This window comes from Diadema setosum, chromosome 18 (assembly GCF_964275005.1).
Source record: "Diadema setosum chromosome 18, eeDiaSeto1, whole genome shotgun sequence".
Taxonomy (NCBI): Eukaryota; Metazoa; Echinodermata; class Echinoidea; order Diadematoida; family Diadematidae; genus Diadema; species Diadema setosum.
This window is the reverse complement of record NC_092702.1, coordinates 11,665,430-11,692,682: the sequence shown is the minus strand read 5'-3', so window position 1 is coordinate 11,692,682 and position 27,253 is coordinate 11,665,430. Positions and strand designations below refer to the sequence as shown.

General features: G+C 39.7%; 1 protein-coding gene across 1 annotated transcript; it reads right to left on the bottom strand.

Moving 5' to 3' along the window:
* Nucleotides 1-24,880, bottom strand: LOC140241987 (uncharacterized). Its single transcript, XM_072321729.1, has 2 exons — nucleotides 21,886-24,880; nucleotides 1-269 (listed from the first exon to the last, which is right to left on the bottom strand). Exons 1-2 carry the CDS (start codon nucleotides 24,878-24,880, stop codon nucleotides 1-3), a joined length of 3,264 nt encoding a protein of 1,087 aa, XP_072177830.1.
* Between the last annotated feature and the right edge of the window lie 2,373 nt (nucleotides 24,881-27,253).

Sequence of the window (27,253 nt, the reverse complement as noted above, 5' to 3'; positions counted from 1 at the left end):
TCACCTGCAGGAGTCGTCTGAGGCAACGGAGGTGAAAGGTGTTGAGCCAGCGTATGTTGCCCAGGACTCAGAGCCGTATAGCAGGGTGCTGAGGACGCAGGCTTGGTAAACGCAGAGCTTGGTGTTCTTGGTCAGCTGACTGTTGTTCCATACGCGCCTGTTCAGTTTGGCCATGACTGCAGTAGGTTTTCCTATCCTATTGTTTATCTCATTGTCAAGGGAGAGGGAGCTGGAGATTGCTGAACCAAGGTAGGTGAAAGAGTCCACTTCTTCCAGATGTTAATGGAGATGTCTGGAGGAGAGTCAGTGCCTTGGGTCAAAATCTTAGTCTTTTTCAGGCTGATGGTTATTCCAATTTCGTTACAGGCGTGGGACAAGACAATCAACAAGCCTCTGCAATCCCGCTTCTGTGTGCGATACCAGAGCAGCGTCGTCAGCGAACAGCATTTCTTGGATAAGAACCTCTCTAACTTTGGTTCTGGCATGCAATCGAGCGATGTTGAATAGCTTCCCATCCGCTCTGGTACCTACCTATCTGTATATCTAGAGTATACTTCCTATCCCTAGATACATTGCTAGTGTATCAGTTCTCTATATATGGGCTGATGTCTGAAAAGGTTTAAGGCATGGTTACTAACTACATGTCATACATAATATCAGTCCTATCAAAATATGAATATGCATTGTTATAACACAAGTTGAAATAGTTGGTAAAAAAAAGAAGAGGAATTTCCAACATACTTCAAAGTTTAAACCCAGACTATATACTTTGGGTTTTTATGTCTTTTATCTTTTTCCTCTCCTTTTTGCATGTTAGATGCTCTCTCATGAATATTCATGAGCGATACAGACACCAAGTCAAAACAAGGATCGTGCAACTTGAATCACCTTGTATTACATTTTCCAGTTGCGTAGATGAGGTTTAAACTGCATGGGAAGAAGTCAGTTGTGTCCATGGATATATTAGTACTAACCGGGTGTTTGCACTCACCCACACCCACACACACACAATCAAGCACACGCATACACACATACACACATTCACACATATACTAAATACAGGCTGTACATTTATTACATGAACGTACCGGTATAATATTTTGGGTCGTACTTGGAATTTGTATGAGATAAAACACAATGTGAATGAGTTCCAAAACAAATGAACTGTTATATATAAAGAATAAATTAGTTTGCTTATCTTTCGGGCCGGGCTTATTTGGCTATAAATGCTAAAATTTGCATTTTGGGAGGGAATTTCGCCTTACCCCCCCCCCCCACAAGATCTCGACCATTAGTGTTACGATCGTAGCGAAATTTGGCCCCTGTTACAACCGCATCGTAATCTACAAGATTATGTCTTATATGTCTTATATGTCTTAAGTTTTTTCTTTTAAATTATCAATTTCAAATCTTAATTAATCATTTGTGCAAATTAGGCCCAACATCTTATTTTAGCCTAATTAAAAGCATTAAGAGTCTATTTCTTAATTATTTGTAAGTCTGTTTTTACATGTTTAAAGACTGTATATGCATCAGACACTAAAGGACTTCCAAATAAGATGTTGGGCCTAATTTGCACAAATAATCAAGTGATCAATTAAAATTAGAAATTAAAAGCATTAAGAGTCTATTTCTTAATTATTTGTAAGTCTGTTTTTACATGTTTAAAGACTGCATATGCATCAGACACTAAAGGACTTCCAAAAGCCATTTTTCTTATGTATATAATTGTTTTTGGAATTTCAATTGTATTTCTTTGTTTTTTAATATTTTCTTTTGTTTTCTTATTGGAGATTGTCATTGACCACTTTTATACCATAATTAGCATATAAGATCAATCAATCGCAGTGATTAATGTTACAGCAGTGATAGATCCAGAGGGCCCCTTCTTTAATTTTTGATAAAATAAAATAAATAAATAAAAAGAAAACAAAATGAAAATGGGCGTGTGTGCCCCCTCTAATTCCGGAAGTGGCACCATGACAGATCCCCCCTTCCCCCCCCCCCCCCCATTTATGGGATTCCCGGATCCGCTCCGGTAAAGAATAGTCAGATTTTTAAAGAGTTTCATGACAGAATACTTTCTTCCATAAGGTGAACACACACACACACAAACGCACACAAATCACAAATTGTGACTGTTTTGGGGTGACATGCAATTACAAAAATAAGCGTGGCTGCGTAGCACTACGAGCAGACCTTGCAAATTTAGTCTTAAAATTACTGGCGAGACTTTGTGGTTGTTTTGGAACTGTTTGTCCGTCATATGATTTCTCAGTGGGCTCCTAAACATTCTGTGCTACTTTGTTGCTGTTTTCAATCAATCTTTGCGTCGATTTTTTTTCAATCGAAGAAGGAACCGCACTTCACAAGCTTTGTCTTTTTGGGTCCCTCCTTTTTTCACACAATGCATATTTCATTTATTTCACTTTTGTTACCTCAGCAACCATTGCATTGTACCCCTACGTTTGGTTTTCAATTATTGCTTTCTCTGTACAAATTACAGGCATTATACTGTCATTGAAGAAAGCAAGATTTATGTCACCAAATAGATTATTTCGCTGTGGAAAAAACAACAATGAATTTGAAGTTGAATTTGAAAAAAGTCAAAATGTCTCATGACAAGGTCTGTCCCATCGCAGACTCGAAACGTCGAGGGTGGGTTCCGCCCCTCCCTCTCCTGCCACGTCCCTTAGAGTTTAAGGGGTTTACCTTTAAATAGAATCAGTTGATATATATTTTGATTTTTCTCATTTGTTGCAAGTACTCATAATGGTTCAATAGTTTTGACTGTAATGTATTGGTACGTTTATAATCGTTTAAAAAGTGGAATCAACTGGTAAAACTGCCAGATTTGATGAACTGGTATGAACTTCCCCAGTCATGCCAGTTTGGTCCATTTATCCTGCCTGGGTTCTACTAACTGTTACGGCCTAAACTTTATCAAAGTGTAGGTTAAATCTGCATTGCTTTCAAGTTGAATAAATCTATCAGTTGTGTCAAGTCATTTGCGACAGGTATACAAGAGCCTGGTTCAATACAGTTGATTCTGCTGGAATCATGGAGTTGATGTTTTAGTATGCCAGTTTTTACCGTTGTTTACAGGTAGAATGGACTGGTAAATCTGCCAGTCGATTCAAACTGCACCAAATTGGTCCAATTGTCCCGGGATCTTCCCACAAGTCATACGGCCAACGAGCTCGGCATTGCATCATGGGGCTTATTGTAAAAGTGCCGTGGGCCTTATTTACCTAGTGTCGCAGTCATATGGGCCTTGTTCGCTAGGTGTCAAATTCATGGGTTGTTTGATTTGTTGGCTGTATGATTTGTGGGTGTCGAAATCATTATGTGCACTCATTGTTTCTACTGGAATCACCTGGTTGTTGTATGCCATTTCATACAATTTCTTTCAAGTGGATCATCAACTGGAAAATCTGCTAGTTGTGTCCAGTGTTGATCCCACTTTGTCAAAGGGCATACTTTGGTTTATTTTTTTTTTTCTACTGGAATCAACCAATAGGCTTTAATGTTCCAATTTACACAATAGATCTAATTTTTTCAATCTGTCATTAAATACTCACCAGAACAGTTCAACTTCTAGTGGTATGGCAGGACCCTGTGGTGTAGAGCAGTGGCAACACTGGAGAGGCTCTCCTGGATAAGACCTTATTATTATTGTTATTGTCATTATTATCATTATTATTATCATTATTATTATCACCAGTACTACTATGCTACTACTATCAAGTGTGTTATTATTAACTCACTCAGTTTGATCCATTTGTTCAAACTGGAGTCAGCTATGTTTTCTCAGTGTACCATTCCATTCCATCGCTTTCCAGTGGAATCAACTGGTAAATCTGCCAGTTGTGTCTAGTCAATTTCAATACAAGTATTAAGGGCCCGTTTATGTCCAGCTGTTTCCATACAGGAATCGGAAAGTTGATATTTCTGTATGACACTTTATTCCGTTTCTTGCAATTGGAATCCAGTGGTGAATCTGTAAGTTATGTCAAGGAATTCTAATTGGTAGACAATTGCCCAGTTTATTTCATTTGTTTCAGTTGGAATGAAATGTTAGTTTGGAGTCAACTTGTCTAAGTGGAGTCAACTAGTGAATCTTCCAGTTAAGTGGCATGGTTTCTAGTTGGTACAAATAAAACTTCATAATCAATGATTTAGAGCCAGACCATATCGTATATTCAGCTGGAGTTGACTGGTGTTTTTCAGAGTGTGCCAGCTCATTCAATTTAATGTCAACTGGAATGGCGTGAGTTGGTATTAATTTTCATCTTTAACTGTATGGTAATTCACACCATGGTAATGTGAACGAGTATCGGCGTACTTACAGTTTGCAACTATTTGAACAAGTTGGGTCAAACGGATCGCTATAATGGGACCATTTTTTTTTCATGTGATACCAGTAGAGAATGTACCTTTTTTCGTCGTTATTTGACACTTAAAGGGAGTATACAGTGCTGGTTGAAATGAGGATTCAGCTTGTAACATTTTGCGAGATATTTAGAAACCACTCTTTGAAATGATGAGGAGCAGAAGAGGACTCAAACGTTTATTTAATGAAAACAGGCTGAGAAATGACTGAGATATCTAAAAACAAATTAAAACAAAGAGCTCCTAATGAAAGATGGGGCCTGTCAATTTCATTTGATTTTTTTTTTTTCAGGGGGTGGTAATCTCAGCCATTTCAAGACGAATTTTCTTCAATAAACGTTGAATCCTTCTTGAAATGACAGTTGTACATGCTCTTTCATATTTCATAAGAGATTAAGAGGTTTCTCATCTGACAGAAAAAAAAAACTGAATCCTCATCTCAACCAGTACCTATAAATGTACAATATAGAATATCATGATTGATATGTTGTTGTTGAACCACGGTATCACCATGGGTATTTTTGTGTACCTTTAGAAATACAGAAGAAAACATAAAGACTATGGTTATATATGCTGCGGTACAATTAAAGACCCTGTGGTTGTAGTACAAGGTATGATTGTTATTACATGGTATCTCCATGGTTATTCTATGTTACAAGTAGGCCTATAGTAGTGCCAGAACCGTGCTATGGTATGATGGTTATTACATGGTATATCCACGGTTAATTTATGATACCTGCAGCGATACTGAGGAAATGCCCTAGATACCATGGTTATTTTATGGTACAAGTGGTAATACCGTGGTAATGCCATGGTATGATGGCCATAACATGGCATCACCATAGTTATTTTATTGTACCTGTAGTTATACCAGGCAAATACAGTAGATGGCATGGTTTTTCCGTGGTACTGGTAGTAATACCATGGTAGTGCTATGGTATAATAATTATAACATATTATTACTTGTACTAAACTTGTACTCAGTTTCTGAAAAGTCGGCAATATTAAGATACTGTATTGGTGATTATCATATATATGATTACATTTGATAATTTGGTATATGTTTTTTGTCTTTTTTTTCACAAGCAATATTGTTTTGGTAATGACTTGAAGTTATATACACACATGTGTTTGCTATGGTATGTACATGTTTGTAGGAGTGCAGGCCCACCTTTGGTGGTTGTCGGAGAGTATGTGCTGTGGTGACAGGTTTTGTTTTTCTTTTCTTTTCTTTTCCTTTCTTTTCTTTTCTTTCCTTTTCTTTTCTTTTCTTTTCTTTACTCTTCTTTTCTCTCTTTTTTTTTCCTTTCTCTGTTTTGAAGGTCATTCACATTGTCATTAGATGAGATAGGCTTTCTGGTTAACTGTTGCACAATGTGTTGCCATGGTAACATGCGTGGTTGCCTCTTTTCTGTGCTCTGAGTTGTTTATGATTTTTTTTGTGTGTGTTGTTCTGTGATATTATTTTTGTGTCACTGTGCCAGCTGTATTGTATGTGCTTTGTGAATCTCCTGGACCATTTTTGTGTTAAGTAATTCGAGGATTTGGCTGAAAATCGGCAAACTGGATTTGGGGTTTGATATCATTTGCACGGGAGCCACACCACAGCCTTCATATTCAGGTAGGGTATGTGTTTATGCGCTCATGCGAGCCTAGGGCTGTTAAGCGCGTAGAAGTCATACGCGCTAATGTGTTCATGCGCTCAACTGTTGTATACTTGAATGAGCTGTAGCTTTTTTAGATTTTGTTTTTTAAATTTGTATGTACGTTTTGCACAATGCAGTGATGATAATGATCAGTATAATGGAACGAATGAGGAATATGTTTGTTGTGAGTCTAATACTGACTCTTTTGCCATGTATGTATTGTTGTACAGCCACATGCGCTTTTAGTAGGTCTATACTACCAACTGTGAAGAATGATAAGAACATGTCCAGTACCGGTATCAGAGTAAAAGGCTACTCAAAAGCATGCATTTTGTATTATAAGAATGCAAGCTCTACTTTTCACATGTCACTGCTTACCAGTGGAGATGTTGAAATCAACCCAGGCCGTCATTTAGTGTGTCAGCTACTAAAGATCATGCTGTTGATAACAATACAAGACGTGCATATAGTATTTCGGACCTTTTACAGCTGAACCCTTACAATGTTTACTCCACTCAACCTTCTTGTAAGTGCCTTAGGATTAATGAAGTGACATGGCAACGAATAACAGCACTACAGATTAACAGAGTGAAAAAGACTCACAGAGGTAAAAGAGTAGTAAGACAAAATAGGGATCAAACTGTGAAGTTGTTACACGAAAGAAAATTTGTGAATTCTGATATTTCATGTATGAATTTGAAATTTGCTATGTTAAATGCCAGATCGCTGAAGAACAAAACCGCTGAGTTTGTAGATTATATTCTTGATCATGAATTAGACATTGTTGCTATTTGTGAAACATGGCTTACGCCTAATGATGCTGCTCCGATTGGTCAATTGACACCACATGGCTTCACATTTAAGCACATTCCCAGAGTTGGCAAACGAGGAGGAGGAATAGCTGTGTTGTTTAAAAGTCATTTAGATATCAGAATTGTAGATTCCCCAAATGTTACAACATTTGAAATGATTCAGATGACTCTGAATTATATGCAGAAATCGTTGCATTTCATCAATGTATATCGTCCACCCAGTTCAGTACAGTTTCAGATTTTCTTGGATGAGTTTTCTAATGTTCTCGATAGACAGCTTCTCTGCTCGTCTGACTTGTTGATTGCAGGTGATTTCAATATACCTGTGGACTCATCAACTTCGAATTCGAAGTTGTTCTCTGAATTATTGTCAGCCTTTAATATGATTCAACATATTAATGAGCCAACTCATAATCGAGGCCATGTATTAGATCTGCTTATAACTCATAAAGGTAACACTGTACAACTTTGTAATACCGGTGTTGTGGAAGGTATATCAGATCATTCAGCAATAATGTGTGAATTGAACCTTCCTAAACGTTGTATCAAAGAAACATTTGTTGTGACACGGAATTTGAAATCTGTAAACCCACAAGAGTTTGTTGCTGATACTCATGTTAAGTCTCTTTTATCAGCTGAACCTCAAGTTAATGATGTTGATGATGAAGTGAATTTGTATAACACCTTACTCACTGCCACCCTTGATAAGTTGGCACCTGAGAAACGAATCAAGGTTACAATACACCCCAATACGGAATGGTATACCCCAGAAATAGCTCAAGCAAAACTGCTTCGTAGACAGTTAGAAAGGAAGTCAAGGTCCACAAAACTGGAGATTCACAAGCAGATGTATCATGCACAAAGGCGATGTGTAAATGCCTTGATTAAAGATGCTAAGTTACAATATCATTCAAAAAACGTTACGGATTGTGGGAAAGATACAAAGAAGTTGTACAAAGTTGCTAATGCTTTACTTTACCGAAAACAGCGATCTCCTTTACCAGAACACCTCACTCATGGTGATCAGGTTGAGTTAGCCAATTGTTTTAATCAATATTTCATTGATAAAATTGTGGCAATCCAACGGAGTTTCCCAACTCGTTGTGAACAGCCAAATGACATTGTATGTGAAGTCAAGTCAGAATTGAGTAAGTTTCAGTCTGTCACTGTTAATGAGATAGAAAAGCTTATTAAGAACTCACCTAACAAATCATGTGAACTTGATCCAATCCCAACAGATTTGGTTAAGAAGTGTGGCAGAGTTTTAGCACCCGTTATCACAAGAATCATAAATGCTAGCCTGAGATCAGGTGTAGTTCCACAGGTGTGTAAAAAAGCAGTTATTCATCCAACTTTGAAAAAATCAGGCTTAGATCAGGAGTGTTTAAAAAATTACCGTCCAATTTCAAATTTACCTTATTTAAGTAAATTGCTTGAAAAGGTTGTTTTCTCACAACTGACAATGTATCTGCAAGATAATGAATTGCTTGATTCATTTCAATCTGCGTACAAGCCTGGTCATAGTGTAGAAACACTGTTAGTCAACTTATCAGATATTGTGTTCAGAGAATTAGATAGTGGTAACATCACTGCTCTTATCATGCTTGATATGAGCTCAGCTTTTGACACAGTCGACCATGCTATTCTGATTCAACGATTGAGATATTTGGACATCAAAGGAACTGTTCTTGATTGGTTTATATCCTACTTATGTGATCGATCTCATTATGTCAGAATTGGTGATTCTACCTCTTGTAAAACTATGACAAAGTTTGGTGTACCTCAAGGTTCTGTTGGAGGCCCGCTGCTTTTTTCTCTGTATATGCAACCAATTAGTGAAGTATTTCGCAAGCATTGTATTAGTTATCATTGTTATGCGGATGATATACAACTTTATTTGTCTTTTAAACCCACTGTGTCTTCATTGTCATCCGCCATTGTAAAACTCGAAGCATGTTTGCAAGACCTGAAAATTTGGCTTACATCCAATGGCCTTAAACTAAATGATGATAAATCTGAGTTTCTGTTATTGGGATCAAAGCATATGTTAAACAAAGTTGATTATCAGTCATGTCATGTCAACATCGGTAGCACTTGCATTACTCCGTCGAAAACAGCCCGTAATTTAGGTGTCATATTTGATCAGGAAATGTCATTTCGAAGTCATGTAACTCATATTCAGCGGAATGTTCGATATCAGTTGCGTAATTTAAGTTTCATAAGGAAATATTTGTCTAAATCTGCAGCTGAGATACTTATTCATGCTTTGATTTCTTCTCGGTTGGATTTTTCGAATTCATTGTTGTGTAATCTTTCAAAAAAAGATGTCACAAAACTTCAACGGTTGCAAAATTCTGCTGCCCGACTGTTAACTTTTACTAATAAGTTTGATTCCATGTCACCAGTTCTCCGTTCCTTACATTGGTTACCTGTAGAAAAAAGGATTATTTTCAAGATTCTGTTATTAGTACATCATTCAGTTCATTCTTTTTCCCCAATATACATAAGTAATTCTGTTCAAAAATACAATCCGACACGAAGGCTACGTTCATCATCAGATGCATTCTTACTCCAAACACCCAGAGTAAAACATGGGTATGGTGATCGTGCTTTTTCCATTATGGGACCAAAAATTGTGGAATCAGTTACCTCTTCAGTTAAGGGAACTGTCATCTACAGAGTCATTCAAATCCAAACTTAAAACTTATCTGTTCCTTTCATACTGAGGACTGTAATTGCTGTATGTCATTAATATTGGATTAATATTGTATTTTTAATTGATATATGTTGTATTCTTTATTTGGTATATATGTTTACCATTTTTTTCTTTGTTGAAATGTTTGAATATGTATATGCATGTAAATATATGATATTTTTTCATTTTTGAAGCGCCATGAGCACTGAAAAGTGGACCTGTGCGCTATACAAGTAGCCACTATTATTATTATTATTATTAAAAATCATGTTAAAAAATATGGATTTGGAGTATTTGGTTTGAAATCTGGCATATGTGATCATTATATGATTTAGATGTTTGAATTTTTCTTATGTTATATATGTAGTTGACAAGTGCGTTGCCATGTTAACAACATCATTTGAATGAAAATTATAGAATAATACTGCCTTTTTTTTTTTAGTTTTTGAGTATTGGATTTGAAATTTGGGATATGATATGATCTCATGATATCATAGTTGTGTATATTTTTTTCATGTTATACATTGTGTTACCATGGCAACAGCGTTTTCACTGACAAACACAGAAATTGTCGATATATTTATTTTTCTCAGATTTTGGGCATTAGACAAGAGATATGAGATATGATATACAGCTGTATATGTGAATGCCATTGGGCAGTGTATTCGTATTCTTATTTTATGTTGAGTAACATATTATTATGTTCATAAGTTTGTTATTAGCAAGAATATAAGATGGTTGCTGGTTGGGTTCATTTCTTCCCGCTTTGGGTGGGGGTATTTATCACTCTCAGTGAAAGTTTTAATAGGCCCATCACCCAGTGGCGTATTTAGGGAAAACGGCGCCCGGGCAAGCACGAAAATTGCGCCCCTAATTTCTGAAAAAGTGTTCAACCCCATGCAACCCCATCCCGGTAGGGACTTTAAACAAGGTCCACATGATGCTTTTTCAAGCACTTAAAAGGGATCTTTTGAGGGTGATTTAAATGTAATGAATTTTGATAGATTTTGGCGAGCGAGCGCAGCGAGCGAGCCGAAAATTTTTGTATGTCAGCTTACAAAACATGGAATTCTTGTCATTTTTTGCTTACCAAATTTTACAATTCTAAACAAGATATAGTGACGGCCTTATAGATAACGATTTATACCAACAAATAAAAAATAATCTGAATTAGTACGAGCGAGTGAGCCGAAATTTGTATATTTCCGCGTCATCATTACGTTTTGTTATTATCTTGTTTGATTCGGGGTTTTTTGCGCCCCCCCCCCCCCCCCCGTATGTTCAAAACCGTTGGCGCCTTCTTTTGATCCAGTTGGCGATCGCTTCAGAACGAAAGAAATTGCAACCGCTGCTCCGTGAAACATTTTGCCTGCTAAATATAAAATTACATGTGTGAACACAATAGACACTGTCATTTTGTCATCATCAGGTTTTGTTCTTACCTTCTTTTTTATATAAATTTTGGCGAGCGAGCGCAGCGAGCGAGCCGAAAATTTTTGTATTTCAGCTCACAGAACATGGAATTTTTGTGTGAACACAGTAAACATTGTCATTTTGTCCGCGTCATCATCATGTTTAGTTTTTATCTTGTTTGATTTGGTTTTCTGCCCCCCCCCCCACCATTCTCCCTCCCCCTTCCGGGCGAGTTTGTTTTTTTTTTTTTTTTCTTCTTCTTCTTCTTCTTCTTCTTTTTTTCCTTCTTCTTCTTCTTTTCTTTTTTTTTTCTTTTTCTTCCTTTTTTTTTCTTCTTCTTCGTTTTTTTTTCCGTTTTTTTGCGCCCCCAAGGAGTGGCGCCCGGGGCACGTGCCCCCCTTGCCCCTCCCCCCTAGATACGCCACTGCCATCACCATGTTATTATCGCTTGTTTGACTAGTAAACGTGTTATTGTCAGTGTATAGTTATTGTGTGAAAGTATGTAGGGAACTCAGTGGAAGAATTGTACCTGTCCACATACAGTGTGTTGTATTTGATGTATATGTCTCTGTCTTGTCAACTGTAATGTTTGTTTGTGCAGGGCCCCCAGTAAGAACAGTACTTGCCTACTGATGGGGCTACCCTGTTGAAAAAAGACTGAATAAATAAATAACAAATAAATAAATAAATAATCATGGTTATTTTGTGGCGCGTAAATGTGGTAAGACCATGGAAATACCATAGACTTCACGGTTATTCTATGGTATACGTATCAGTACCGTGGTCGTGCCATGGTAATGATAGTTTACCATGGTTTTTCTGTGGTATAACCATGCATCACCATGGTTTTTCTGTGGTACTCGTAGTAATACCATTGATAACATGGTTGTACTATGGTAATTGAGGTTTTACCATGGTAATACCATAAATTTCATGGTTATTTTTTGTAAGGGTCAAAGGGACACTTTTGAAAATGATGCCCTTTGGGTTTTTTTCAAAAATAAATCTTTTTGATTAGTTTTTCATAAGATGAATGCATAGATGCAGACAATTATCCTTGGTTAAGGGGGTGTCATCATCACCTTATTGCCTACAAAGTACTGTAAAATACTTTGATTTATCAAACAGATTAACTGTATGTATTTTGAGCTATTTCAGTTGTAGCCCAAACAAAGAAATACAAAGAAATGCCACAATAATTCTAAGTTGTGTGATACTGATGACTACTGCGTATAAGATCTAGTACCACAAGAACATAATAAGAAAACAAATTGTAGTTCAGCAGAGTTAGAGGGGGTGGGTAGAGGGGGGAATTCGGATTAGAGGAGGGGGTAGAGGGGAAGATGGGGAGGGAGGTAGGGATTTGACACAATAGATCATCATAAACCAGCAGAGTTTGTATGGGATGAATATTTTTTTTTTCTTCATTTATTTTGGTATCTTTGCTACGAATTTGTGAAGGGGTCTGGGACATTCCATTATTCAGGTGTGAGCCCTATATCACGTGGCCGTATACCGAGTATACTCAAAAGTATACCGAGTGAATTCTACCTCCCTTTTATTTTCTTCTTTTTACGGGGCATACAAGGTTTAAGATGTATTTAGGACCTTGTTATACTATGCAGAAGCGTCATTTCTACTGAAGTATGATATGAAATTGAAGAAATGCCTTTTTTGCTCCAAATTGTTGTCCCTCAAAGTTCGAGCTATTTAATGAAAGTATGCAGACCTATAAGTAAAACGTATTAAGCGCTCCTTTCTCTTAATTCTCCCTCTCCCTCTCTCCCTCCCTCTCCTTCTCCCTCTCTCCCTCTCTCTCTCTCTCTCTCTCTCTATAGTCTCTCTCTTTCTCACTGAGCCCCGTTGGCTGTAGACCCACTGGCGTAGCCAGGGGGGGGGGGGCGATGGGGGCGGTCGCCCCCCCCCCCCTAAGATTTGGACCGGGGATTTGGGAGGCGGAAAAAAAAAATGCGTGTATACTGTATGCATGCACATGAAGCGGGTCTCCTTTGCAACCTTTCATGAAATAAGATTTTTTTTTTATATTTCACTCAAAGTGTGCTCCAGATCGTTGAATTTCAATTCAAAATATGCAAAATCTCTCGTGCTTGGGAGGGGGTATCCCCCTCCCAAACCCTTGTCCCCCTCTGTGCCTCTTTCCCTAGACTAAGTACACTTTTTAGATTTACAAAAAATTATTATTAATTCTGAGTGCACAAGACTTATCACTTATATTCCGAAAACTCAAGGTTCCCTCATGTATAAGGGAAATTTCCCCTTTTAATCAACCCTTTCCTCCCTCAGTCCCCCCCCCCCCATCAGTTTTTTTGTGATTTCCCAAATGTTGATTCATACGTATACGAGATATCTCAATTTCAACCTTAAAAAGGTAAAAGCTCCATCGGAAGGGAAGGGTGGAGATAACACTCGCCCATGCCTTCTCCCTGCTCGCCCGCCCCTCCCCCCTCAACTCGTTAAAACACGCAAAAACATGCATCAAATTGCACCATTTGAAACATCAAAATGCAAAAAGTTCTTACCATGGGAGGGGGGACGCCCCCCTCCCACACCCTCCCCTCCCCCTTCGCTCGCTCCGCTCGCTCGGGTTCAGTCGCGTTCATGATATTCAGTGAAAAGAATTAATACTAAAAATGTATTATATATGCCATTTTAAAGGCAAATTGTTCAATAATAATCTACACTAAAATATACCTTAAACAAATGGGACTGTTTCACGTCGATAAAACATGCGTCAAATTGCACCATTTGCAAAATCAAAATGCAAAAAGTTCTTACCGTGGGAGGGGGACACCCCCCTCCACACCCTCCCCTCACACACCCTCCTCTCCCTCCTCGCTCGCTAAGCTCCTTCGGCTTCAGTCGCGTTCATGATTTTCCATTCAGTGAAAAGAATTAATACTAGAAGTGTATTTAAATTATACCATTTTATAGGCAATTGTTCAATAATAATCTACACTAAAATATACTGCTACTTTAAACAAGTGGGACTGTTTCACGTCGATAAAACGCGCAAAAACATGCATCAAATTGCACCATTTACACATCAAAATGCAAAAAGTTCTTACCGTGGGAGGGGGACACCCCCTCCCACACCCTCCCCCTCGCTTGCTCCGCTCGCTCGGGTTCAATCGCGTTCGTGATATTCAGTGAAAAGAATTAATACAAGACGTTTATCTAAATTATACCATTTTATAGGCAAATTGTTCAATAATAATCTACATCAAAATAAACTGCTACCTTAAACAAGTGGGACTGTTTCACGTCAATAAAACGCGCAAAAACATGCATCAAATTGAACCATTTGCAAAATCAAAATGCAAAAAGTTCTTGCAGTGGGAGGGGAGACACCCCCCTCCCACACCGTCCCCTCCCCCTCGCTCGCTCCGCTAGCTCGAGTTCAATCGCGTTCATGATATTCAGTGAAAAGAATTAATACAAGATGCTTATCTAAATTATACCATTTTATAGGCAAAATGTTCAATACTATGATAATCTACATCAAAATAACTGCTACTTTAAACAAGTGGGACTGTTTCACGTCGATATAACATGCATCAAATTGCACCATTTGCAAAATCAAAATGCAAAAAGTTCACACCCTCCCCCCTCGCTCGCTCCGCTCGCTTGGGTTAAGTCGCGTTCATGATTTTCAGTGAAAAGAATTAATACAAGATGTTTATCTAAATTATACCATTTTATAGGCAAATTGTTCAATAATAATCTACATCAAAATAAACTGCTACCTTAAACAAGTGGGACTGTTTCACGTCGATAAAACGCGCAAAAGCACGCATCAAATTGCACCATTTACAACATCAAAATGCAAAAAGTTCCTCCCGTGGGAGGGGGACACCCCCCTCCCACACCCTCCCCCCCCCCCCCTCGCTTTCTCCGCTCGCTCGGGCTCGGTCGCTTCGCTCCCTCGCAGACTAACCGCCCCCCCCCCCCTAAGATGAAATCCTGGCTACGCCGTTGTGTAGACCCGGGCTGTAGAACCCTATGTAATATTATTCGAATGGTATTATGAATATCGATTCCATCATTCGCATATCCTTAGGTCGTTTGCTTCTTTTGATAACGTATAGATAAGATAAGATATTATGGTATACACTACCATAATTCTCCCCAGAGAATTTATTTACTGAACGCAATTCCTAATAAAGCAAATTAAATTTTCCTTATCATAATTTAGTCATAAGAAAGAGTTATTTTCATATTTGTATGTATCGTAAGCAATCTGCACACTATAAGGAAGTATATAGTAAACACTAATTGGCTTAGGACACAAGTAGGCTTGCATAATAATACGGTCATAAATTAGCCCGGCGAACATTGAGGGACTATACTGGATTGCAAAGTAAAAAACATTATTCTTGAAGTCTATTTCATGGTTAGGCAGGAATGCTATATTCTATATGCAAGGGTGCCGGAAGCGGGGGGAGGGGGCAGAGGGGGCACTTCCCCCCCCCCCCCCCCCCAATGAAATGTTGGGGGGCAAAACGAGTTTTTGCGCCCCCCCCCCCAAAAAAAAAAAAAAAAGTGCAACAAATAATCAATTATTTAAAGACCAAAATGAACAATAAGGCACTTTTCTTGTCTAAAAATGTCAATTTCATAACTGAAAATTACAATACACTAATAACGTATACATTATTATATCTGTACACTAATATTTACTTGTGAGTATAATTTAGTGTATATAAATAATAGCCTCGCGTGCTCCAGTGTGCCCCCTGAAACATACCTTTACTAAACCTTTCATTTATATGTTCCTTTTCTTCTGTGCTTTCTAGCAATATAAGAATAATTTTCATTGCTAGGACAATGCGATCACGTTTATGCTTTTACTGAATCACATTTCAGTCGAATGGCAAAGTGAAAGTGGCTTGCTCGCTCTGCCCGTACTTATAGTAAATTTAATAGTTTTCATAAGCAAGGGCGCCGGAAGCGTTGGGGGGGGGGGCAAAACGAGTTTTTGCCCCCCCCCCCCCCCAAGTGCCCCCTGTAACAAATAATTAATCACTGATTTAAAGACCAAAATGAACAATAAAGGCATATTTCTTGTCTAAATGTGGTAATTTCATAACTGAAAATGCAAAATACACTAACAACAGGTATCTATACACTAATAGTAGCTTATGAGTAAATTTAGTGTAAGGATGGTAGCCTCGTGTCCTCAAGTGTGCCCGCTGAAACATACCTTTAGTAAACCTTACATTTTTCATTTTCTTCTTTGCTTTCTAGCAGTATAAGAATATGTTTTATTGTTCCAACGATGCGATCACGTTTAAAAAGGCATAATTTACCATTTGCAGATGAAAACATTAGTGCTCTAAAATTCTAAAATGTGAGTTAGGGATAGAAACAACCACTGTCAAAATTTGAATCCGTATAATCGATGTTAAGTGTTGTTAAATACACAAAATGTGAACAATAGTTATAATAAAAATGTTTCCAGACTAAACCGTATACAGTTACGGTTTATTGAGAAAAACCCTGATATCTCCTTATATTTTAGGTTTCATTGCAAATATTTCATATGGTAGGATGTTTTATGATACAACAGACCTACACATATGCATCAAATGTGATATCTTGAACATTTATGAAATCACTGCTCCCAAAGGTAAACTGGAATACATTTCAGATAAATTGCAAAGTAAAAGTGGCTCGCTCGTTCTGCCCGTACTTATAGTAAAATGAAAAGTTTTCATAAGTTATTATCATAGTCCTTCGCAGTGATTTCTTTTACTATTCTTTTACTCAGAAATTTGATTTAAAATGCTCTATAAAAGCGACTTTTATAGTCTGTTTTTACAAAATGTCCCTACCGTGGGAGGGGGTATCCCCCTCCCACACCCTTCGCTCCCTCGACGAGGATCTCACACCATCACACCCCCGTATATTATGTTAAGATCATGGTCCTTCCAACTGATTTTTTTCAATATGTTAATTCCCCAGAAATTTGCTTTTAAATGTTCTATAAACGCGACTTTTATATTCTGTTTTTACAAAAAGTCCCTACCGTGACCGTGGGAGGGGGTATCCCCCCTCCCACACCCCCAATTTTTTTTTTTTTGTAACCTCCTCCTCTCCCACGCCCTTCCTCGCCGAGGATCTCACACCGTCATGGGCGTAAATCCCGGGGGGGATGGGGGGATATATCCCCCCCCCCCCTGAAATGGAGGAGGGGGATGGCCTGTACAATCATCCCCCCTGCATTTTTAGGAAAAAAAAATGGAGGAAGCAGAAATGTGATATGTATCAATTTTGGCATATTGCATGACGTTTGTACGCCGGCCTTCAGACAGGTAACAGAGCTGAACAATATATGCTATCTTGTAGGAAAATGTATACACAATTTTCTCAGGCGCTCGCTCGCTTCGCTCGCTCGCGAAGAAAGTAACATCGACATACACTGCGAGGTATGGCTCAGACGTTGACAACGTCAAATAGTATAGGCCTACATGTAAACATCCTATGACGCGAGTAACTGGGGACCATCTGCAAAATATGTACGAAAACAAACAAACAAACAATAACAAAACATATATCGCCATAATTGAACCCCCTCCATTTCCTGAATCATTATTGAGAAACGACAGTGACTGATGACTCAGTCAGGATACATCTATGGGTATACCCAGGGAAGATCAGGGGCGTCGAATCTATGGGGGGGGGGGCAAAGGGGCATTTGCCCCGCCCCTATACGGATGTGTTTAGGCAGACAAATCATTTATCCCCCAAGCAATTCCCGAGATGAGGACAAATCTCGAACTTTCTTAATGGAAAATATTGTCCAAATTATATTGCCAGAATTATGCACCAGATCGTTGTATTGCAATCATAAACATGCAAATGCTCTGCTATACGGGATCCCTTTCGATAAACTTTGTACACTTTTGATATTGACGTATATTTCCCTAATTTATCAAAAAGCGTGGAGTTCCTCATATTATGAAGAGGCGTCGATGGGGGGGGGGTGGTTCCCCCATAAAAGTGGGACAAACAAAAGCGAAAAATATAGCTACAAACGGCAGTTTTTGGAGTGTAAAATGTGAAAATTTTAAAGCTCGCTCGCTCCGCTCGCTCGCATTTAACCGCTTTGCCATTCTCCTGATGTTGCTGCCAGTGACTGACAGCAGTAAATTTTGCGCCCGGTGCGGCCCCCTTAATTGCCAACGCGAAAAATATAGCTACAAACGGCAGTTTCGGGACTGTAGAATGTCAAAATTTTGAAGCTTTCTCGCTTCGCTCGCTCGCATTACTAATCATTATTCCATTCTCCTTGTGTTGCTGCCAGTAATTGCCAGCAGTTTTCGCCCGGTGCGCCCCCTTAATTTCCAAAGCGAAAAATATAACTACAAGCGGCTGTTTTGGGACTGCAAAATGTCAAAATTTTGAAGCTCGATCGCTTCGCTCGCTCGCATTAATTTTAACCATTATGCCATCCTCCTGATGCTGCTGCCAGTAATTGCCAGTAGTTTTCGCCCGGTGCGCCCCCTTAATTTCCAAAGCGAAAAAATACAGCCACAAACGACAGTTTTTTAGACTGTAAAATGTCAAAATTTTCAAGCTTACTCGCTTCGCTCCCTCGCATTTAATCATTATGCCATTCTAATGATGTTGCTGCCAGTAATTGCCAGCAGTTTACGCCCGGTGCGCCCCCTTAATTTCCAAAGCAAAAAAATACAGCCACAAAGGACAGTTTTTTAGACTGCAACATATCAAAATTGTCAAGCTCACTCGCTTCGCTCGAGATCGCTTGCATTTAAATCGTTATGCCATTTTCCTGATGTTGCTGTCAGTAATTGCCAGGAGTTGCGCCCGGTGTGCCCCCCCCCCCCTTAATTTCCAAAGCGAAAAAATACAGCCACAAACGGCAGTCTTTGGACTCAAGCTCGCTCGCTCCGCTCGCTCGCATTAACCACTATGTTATTCTCCTGATGTTGCTGCCAGTGATTGACAGCAGTTGCGCCCGGTGCGGCCCCCCTTAATTTCCAAAGCGAAAAATATAACTACAAACGGCAGTTTTTAGACTGTAAAATGTCAAAAATTTCAAGCTCGCTCGCTCCGCTCGCTCGCATTTAATTGCTATGCCATTCTCCTGATGTTGCTGCCAGTGATTGACAGCAGTTGCGCCCGGTGCGGCCCTCCTTAGTTTCCAAAGCGAAAAATATAGCTACAAACGGCAGTTTGGGGACTGTAAAATGTCTAAATTATTAATGCAAAAAGATTTCATCGTGGGAGGGGGAAACCTCCCTACCATACCCTCCCCCCCCCCCCCCCTCGCTTGCTTCGCTCCCTCCGTGGCACATAACCGCTCCTCCTAAGATCAAATCCTGTCTACGCCGGTGATAGGCCCCATTATTTAGTAGGCCTTCACAGTGATGTCGCACAGGCGGAGCAAGGGCTGAAATAGTTCGAAACAAGAGCTAGCTGAACTGTTTCTCAACAGTTTTTGTAATATCTTCACTCGGATTGACACTACGAGTGTACACCTTGGTGCCGGGTTATAGACTGCACTGTATTGTGGTTTATTGCTGAACACGTTCATACTTCTGACACAAGGTGGCGCTATTACAACTCCTCCCTTCTTCATGAAAAAGTTCTGGTTACATACATGTGAATACATGTGTGGTTACAATATAATATATATAAAAGGCTAAAATAACTGTAATGCAGGCTTATGCATTTTTTTTTTTTTTTGCCTTGTCATATAACTTTGTTACCCATGCAATGCATACTATCAAAATGTTAACTCCATAAAGGATCACTTTTCCTTTCTAAATAAAACATTTCTTTCACATAGAAAATGTTTACAACTGTGCTTTTGTTCAAAATGTGTCCTATAGTCATTTTCACTCATTTGTGTGTATGTGTCTATCATTATACAATCAAATATCATGTCACCTTAGAACAGTAAATAAATAACCAAAATAATACCAGTTATAATATGAGTTTAGAATATCATCAAAATCTGTGCTGCCTTCAATCTCAATCAAATACATCCTCAAAATATGATAAGTACATGCTTGTCATGTGACTTCTTGATAAAGTAGTACATCTCCTGTGACCCGCATGTACAATATACACTTGTATTTATAAGTTTTCAAATCTGTTATACATATTATCAGTGCCACTTTAAACTCAACTTCCGGTGTACATAAAACACTCAGTTTCATGAAACATTTATCTGGCATTATTTAAATATAAATTCCAGTTGTTTTTTTTTTTTCATCAACATTTAAAACTTGAACTACAGATTATAAACAGCTGTGAGTTTGCAGGAATGTACATGTATGCATGTACAAAAATTTAATATTAACAAAAACATTTCAGGTATAATCTATAATTACCTGTATATTCAACTTTCATTGCATTAGTGCTACATTTTTTTGTAATGATAAAAAAATCAACTTAAAATTAGATACATGTATGCCTTTTTGCAAACTGTTTCAAATTCCTTTTCTTTTGTATGCCAAAATTTTGCAACATATACAGTGTACTCTCATTATAAGGGAAACACTGACAAACACAATATTTGTAATGGGCCCAATGAGTTTGTTATTACAAGAGCCCACTGTATGAACAGATTATTTGTGCAACACTTTTGTTATTGCTGTATTTTGCATTACTCCATCTGCAAATTTAGCAATATAACATTAAAACAAAAACAAACAATGCATAAACTACAAATTTGGCATTTCTGTTTATGCATCAAATTTGACCACAGGTTTTCTTTTCCTGACTGGATACCTTCCTTGTCCAAACGTGGCTGACCCACCTACCTCTGATTGCGGTGGGGTCAGTCTCTGACCTACATCTGTTTCACTAGTCTCTAGTCCAGCAGTTTGACTGCTACTCACATTTGAACTTCCATTTACATGTTGGTTCAATCCCTCACTATCATTTGTACGTTCATGTACTTCATTTTCATGCATTTGTGCATGTGTTTCAGTCATAGTCACATTTTCTGATTCATCTGGTTTCTCCTCTGTTCCTAACTCAGCCATTTTAATTGTCATCATGTGATCAATGTGTACCATTTTCACTTTCCCACTACCGAACATCTTGACCATGTAGGTTCTTGGCCCACATTTTCTCACAACCCTTCCTGGTGACCATTTCACCCACTTTTGATGCTGGTTTTTCACCTTAACTTTTTGGTTTACCTCCACACATCTTTCTTTCACTCTACCTCTGTCATGATTTTCCTTTTGTTTTTCTTGTTTTTCCTCTACAGTTTTAGCCAAGTTTGGTTTGAGCAGTGTGAACCTTGTGTTTGGTTTTCTTTTCAGGAACAGTTCTGCTGGTGTCTGCCCCGTAGTGGTATGAGGTGTGTTTCTGTATGTTATCAGAAAATTGGCTAGTTTGTGTGACAGTGATAACTGTCTTTTCTTTGGATTTTGGTCAAGCATTTGCTTCACTAGCGCGCGTTTCACAATTTGCACTGTGCGCTCAGCTGCTCCGTTTGAAGCTGGATGGTACGGGGGTACCCTAGTGTGCTTTACACCATTGTTTTTCAAAAACTGGGTAAAGTCTTCTGAACAGAATTGGGGTCCGTTGTCAGACACGATTTCTTCAGGGAAACCGTAGGATGCGAACAATCCCCGCAAAACGTCTATTGTTTTTCTTGAGGTTGTTTTGTTCATCGGAAACACCTCAACCCACTTGGAGTGACTATCTATCACAATCAACAAGTTTTGCTTCTCTATCTCTGCATAGTCTATGTGTAGCCTCTGCCACACTCTACTCGGCCATTTCCATGGCTGCAATGGTACCTTTGGGGGTTGTTTTCCTACTACTTGACACGTACTACACTGTTCTACTATATGTTCAATGTCCTTATCAAGACCTGGCCACCACAAATAGCTTCTCGCCAAGCTCTTGGTCAGGCACATACCCATGTGCTGATCATGCAGATCTCCTAACAGTTTGTCTCTGTACTTCTCAGGGATTATCACCCTAGATCCCCACATCACACAACCTTGATCTATTGAGAGTTCATTTCTCCGTACAAAGAATGGTTTGAGTTCAGTGTTTGACATGTGGTTTGGCCATCCATTTTGTACGTACTCCTTCACCTTTGACAACACTTTGTCTGTTTGGGTTGCCTTCCTAATGTCATCTGCTGTGACTGGCAACTCATCTACATAGGAGAAATAGAACAAGTCCTCTGGGTTTGGAGTCACTTCTGATGCCAGGGGTAACCTAGACATTGCATCAGCGTTACCGTGCTCCGCTGACCTTCTGTATTGAATGTCATATTGATATGCTGACAGTATGAGGGCCCACCTTTGCATCCTAGCTGCAGCCAGTGTTGGAACATGCGCAGTTGGATTTAGAATGGCTGTCAATGGTTTATGGTCTGTTTCAATTACAAACCGTCTGCCATAGAGGTATTTGTGAAACCTGCGAACACCAAAAATCAAAGCAAGCGCTTCCCGCTCAATCTGCGCATAGTTTCCTTCACTGGTACTGAGTGTTCGGGATGCGAAGGCTATGGGTCTCTCTTCCCCATTTTCTAACACATGTGAAATCACAGCCCCTACACCATATGGTGAGGCATCACACTGCAACTTCACTGGTTTGTTTACATCATAGTGTACAAGCATGGTACTCTCTGCCAACTGAGATTTGCACAGTTTGAACGCTTCTTCACACTCACGTGTCCACCTCCAGGGTACATCATTCTTCAGGAGCTCATTTAGAGGGTGCAATATGGTAGCCAAATTTTGCATGAACTTCCCATAGTACTGCACGAGTCCCAAAAATGATCTGAGCTCAGAGATGTTCCTGGGGGTGGGCGCGTTCTTGATGGCATCCACCTTACACTTCATGGGGTGTAAGCCATCCTTGTCAACTCTGTGTCCTAAGTACTCTACTGAGTCCTTGAAAAACTCACACTTCTGTGGTTTGACACGAACATTGTGTTTCTCGAGGCGTTTCAGTACCTCTAGCAGTTTCTCATCATGTGTGCTCTTATCTGGAGCTGAGACCAAGATATCATCGAGGTAACATACCACACCCTCAATCCCTTCAAGGATTTCTGTCATGACCCCTTGGAAAATTCCAAGAGCTGTGGATATGCCAAAAGGAAGCCTATTAAATTCAAATAGACCCAAATGTGTATTGATTGTCAGTTTAGACTTTGATTCATCATCTACACCTAACTGTAAATAGGCATTTGTCAAGTCCATTTTGGTAAAGACCTGCCCGCCTGTGAGGGTACTAAACAGATCTTCTGCAGTGGGTAGTGTGTCTGGCATGTTACCTTCCAGTACCTGGTTTATGGTGACCTTATAATCACCACAGATTCTGACACTTCCGTCTGACTTAGGTACTACTACAATGGGTGTTGCCCATTCACTATTGTCTACCTTGCTGATAATGTTTTCAGACTCAAGTCTTTTCAGTTCTTTTTCTACTTTTTCTTTGAGTGCATACGGCACAGCACGAGCTTTACAATGTACGGGACTAGCGTCCGGCTTCACACGAACTTTCGCCTTGTGACCTGCGATTTGTTCTCCTTGGGCGCTGAACACTTTAGGATGCTGTTTGATCACGTCCTCCGTACACTTGAAGTTTACGCGAACATGGAAGATGTCACTCCAGTTGAGCTTCAAGGTTTGTAGCCAATTTCTACCCAACAATGCTGGCTTATCTCCCTTGACGACCACCAACGGCAAATCTGCTTGTTGCCCCTTATATGTGACTGGGACCTGAACGCTACCCAACACTGGGATTTTCTCTCCAGAGTAGCTGCGCAACTCGATTCGCTTCGCGTCTAAAGGAATCTGCTTCAGCTTTTCCATGTACACTGCTTCTGGTATCACACTCACTGATGCTCCGGTATCGATTTCCATTGTTACAGGGGCTCCTCCTAGCTCCACACAAACTGAAAATGATCCGTTTTGTGCTCTGGCTGGTTTACCGGTAGCTGTTGAATTACTAGATATCGTGTACATAGCAAGTTCGTCCTCCTCAGTGGTAGGTTCCTGCTCGAGGGTATGTAGTGATTGACGATGTCCGCTTGTGGATCCTGAAGATCTGGTCTGCTTTGAAGTAGGCTTGTTTTTGTTTCGACAAGCGCTGGCGATATGCCCTTTCTTCTTGCACGAATAGCACTCTGCATTCTTAAATGGGCAGTTCATTGGCGAGTGCTGTCCTGAGCATCGGTAACAAGGCTTCCCTGTCCTGTTACCATGGTTACTTGTCCCTGTGCTTGACTTGGTTGACTTCGCTTTATTTGTCTTTTGGGCGGGATGGTACATCTTGTGAACTTCCCCTGATGACTGGTGCTGCGCTGAGGCTGACGGGCGCACTGCCTTAGACCCTTTTTCAGCCAAGTCCATCTGGATTGCAGTGCTACATGCCACATCAAAAGTAAGATTGGACATTGTCATCAACTTGCTGCGTATCCTCTCACTCCGAAGACCGCACACAAACCGATCTCTCAAAGCACGATCTTGGAAATCTCCAAAATTACAGTGGATTGATAATTTCTTCAATGCCACCACGAAATTCGCGATGTCCTCTTCTGGCAGTTGACATCTAGTGCCAAAACGGTAGCTTTCCGCAATCTCCAGCGGTTTAGGGTCAAAATGATCCCTTAGTTTATTCAGTATCACTTGGAGTGATGTGTCTTTTGGCTTTCCCGGTGCCAGGAGATTTTTGACAGTTTCATACACTGCAGGGCCAACTTCAGTGAGAAAAATTGCCCTCATTTTGGTCTGGATTTCACAGTTTTTACGCACAGACTCTTCATCAGTAGCATCTATCTCTACTATATTGTTTGCGGCAAAAAATAACTCCAAACGTTCCACATAGGCACTAAAAGTCTCACGACTTTGTTGGAACTCACCCAGTCGTCCAATGTAGCCACTGGGCGCCGCCATCTTGGATTCCTATTCTTGACAGTCTCACCATATGACACCAACGGTACGTGTTGAATCCAAAATAATCAGTCGGAAATTTAAGCTTAAACTCCACTAATAGTCCTCAAAAAACATCTCAGTGGGACGGTAGACATCATAATCTACTCGAAAAACAAGCTTGGGATTCCGCTCATCCCATCCTCGTCGCCATATTTGTAATATCTTCACTCGGATTGACACTACGAGTGTACACCTTGGTGCCGGGTTATAGACTGCACTGTATTGTGGTTTATTGCTGAACACGTTCATACTTCTGACACAAGGTGGCGCTATTACAGTTTTCAAGCAAAAGTCTCAGACTTATGCCATTCTCTTGTACCTACAGCAAGTGAAGTTCACAGTGCATCATTTAACGACTCAGCAGAGGCTCCACAGGAGTTCATGTTACAGATATTCGATGCTGTCAGTCAATCTGATGTTCAGGAGATTATTACTACATCCAAGATAAAGACATGTCAGCTTGATCCGCTCCCTGCATCTGTCATAGGAAAATGTGTCGACATTCTCCTTCCAGCTATCACTGATATAACAAATCAGTCATTAGCATCAGGGATCTTTCCACGTGACCTCAAGACTGCTTTAATCACACCTATTCTAAAGAAGCCCAATCTTGACTCTGAAATATTGAAGAATTACCGACCAATCTCCAACCTTCCTTTTTTAGCCAAAGTTATCGAGCGAGCAGCCTGTAGCCAGTTCACTGCTCATCTTCACTCAAATTCTCTCTTAGCTAAATCACAATCTGCTTATCGACAAGATCACAGTGTTGAGACGGCTCTTGTGAGAGTGATGAACGATCTTCTCCTTGGCCTTGATGCAAGAAAGGAAGCTGTGGTCATCCTGCTTGATCTGACTGCGGCTTTTGATACCGTTGACCATACAATTTTATCCCATAGAATGAGGCAACGTTTTTGGATATCTGGTACTCCAGCAGAATGGATTGAGTCTTACCTGAAGGAAAGACGACAGCAAGTGGTATTAGGACAACATGTATCTTCCTGTGCATCATTAGAATTTGGAGTACCGCAGGGATCAGTGATTGCTCCACTCCTCTTTGTGTGTTACACAACACCAGTTCAAGACATCATTGAATCGCATGGTTTCAGCTGCGCCATGTATGCTGATGACACACAGTTGTATATCACCGTAGACCCCGTTGACATGGAACACACTCCGGAAGATCTGGCCCGATGTCCGCATGAAGTCCGTCGCTGGATGTCCAACAATTCTCTGGTACTAAATGACAGTAAAATGGAATTGCTTCACATTCGTTCCAACATGAAGCCATGTAAGGAACTCACCCCTTTGACTGTTGGCAATCTTGTAGTTAATTTTTCTTCATCTGTCCGTGACCTTGGTGTGCTTTTGGACAGTCACCTCAACATGAACAGTCACATAAACAATATTTGCCGTCGCGGATCCTTCGCTTTGAGCAAAATAGGGAAAATTCGCAGTTATCTCAGTAAATCCACTACTGAAATAGTGGTCCACGCTCTTGTCTCATCAATCTTGGACTGTTGCAACAGTCTCCTCATTGGTCTGCCAGACAAACAGATCTCCAAACTTCAAAGAATTCAAAATTCCGCTGCCCGCCTTGTTACACTTGCCAAGAAACGTGAACACATAATCCCAATCCTTCAAAATCTGCACTGGCTTCCTATAAGGTATCGCATCCAATACAAGATTCTCCTCATCACTTTCAAAGCACTACATGGAACAGCCCCGCACTACATTACAGAACTCATAACCCCATACAAGCCTTCTAGATGTCTCCGATCCTCTGCTCGAAACTTACTTGTCGTACCCACCATACGAACAAAGTCTTATGGGGAAAGGGTTTTTTCTTTTGTCGCACCCACTTTATGGAATTCTCTGCCAGACCCACTGAGAAGTCAGATGCCAACAGACAGTTTCAAGCAAAAACTCAAAACTTATCTATACAAAGTAGCCTACGATTGTTAAATTTGAAGTCATTAATGCAGTTGTCTCAGTAGTAATGGCAACACTAATATATTGTGCTTAGTAATGTGTAATTTCTGTTATATTTTGTATTATGGTATAATTTGTTTGTTTGTTTGTAAAGCGCTTTGAAATTCTATTCAAGTTTGAAATGCGCTATATAAGAATTTGTTATTATTATTATTATACCACGATTTAGTCATGCAATAATATATTGTGAATATTTCATTTTCTTATTGTTTTTTAAAGAAAAGAAAACAAAATTTCACCAAAAGTGTGCACCAGATCGCTGAATTTCAGGTCTGAAAATGCAAAATCTTCCTCTTGTGGGAGAGGGATACACACCCTCCCCCCGTTCGGTCGTTCCGCTCCCTC

What these genes read in the sequence shown, in the direction of transcription:
- LOC140241987 (XM_072321729.1), bottom strand. Translation starts at nt 24,880, where the DNA reads ATGGCGGCGCCCAGTGGCTACATTGGACGACTGGGTGAGTTCCAACAA. An exon ending in TCTGCATGATCAGCACATGG is followed by an intron (nt 270 to 21,885) that starts GTATGTGCCTGA and finishes AACATCTGGAAG; the next exon opens with AAGTGGACTCTTTCACCTAC.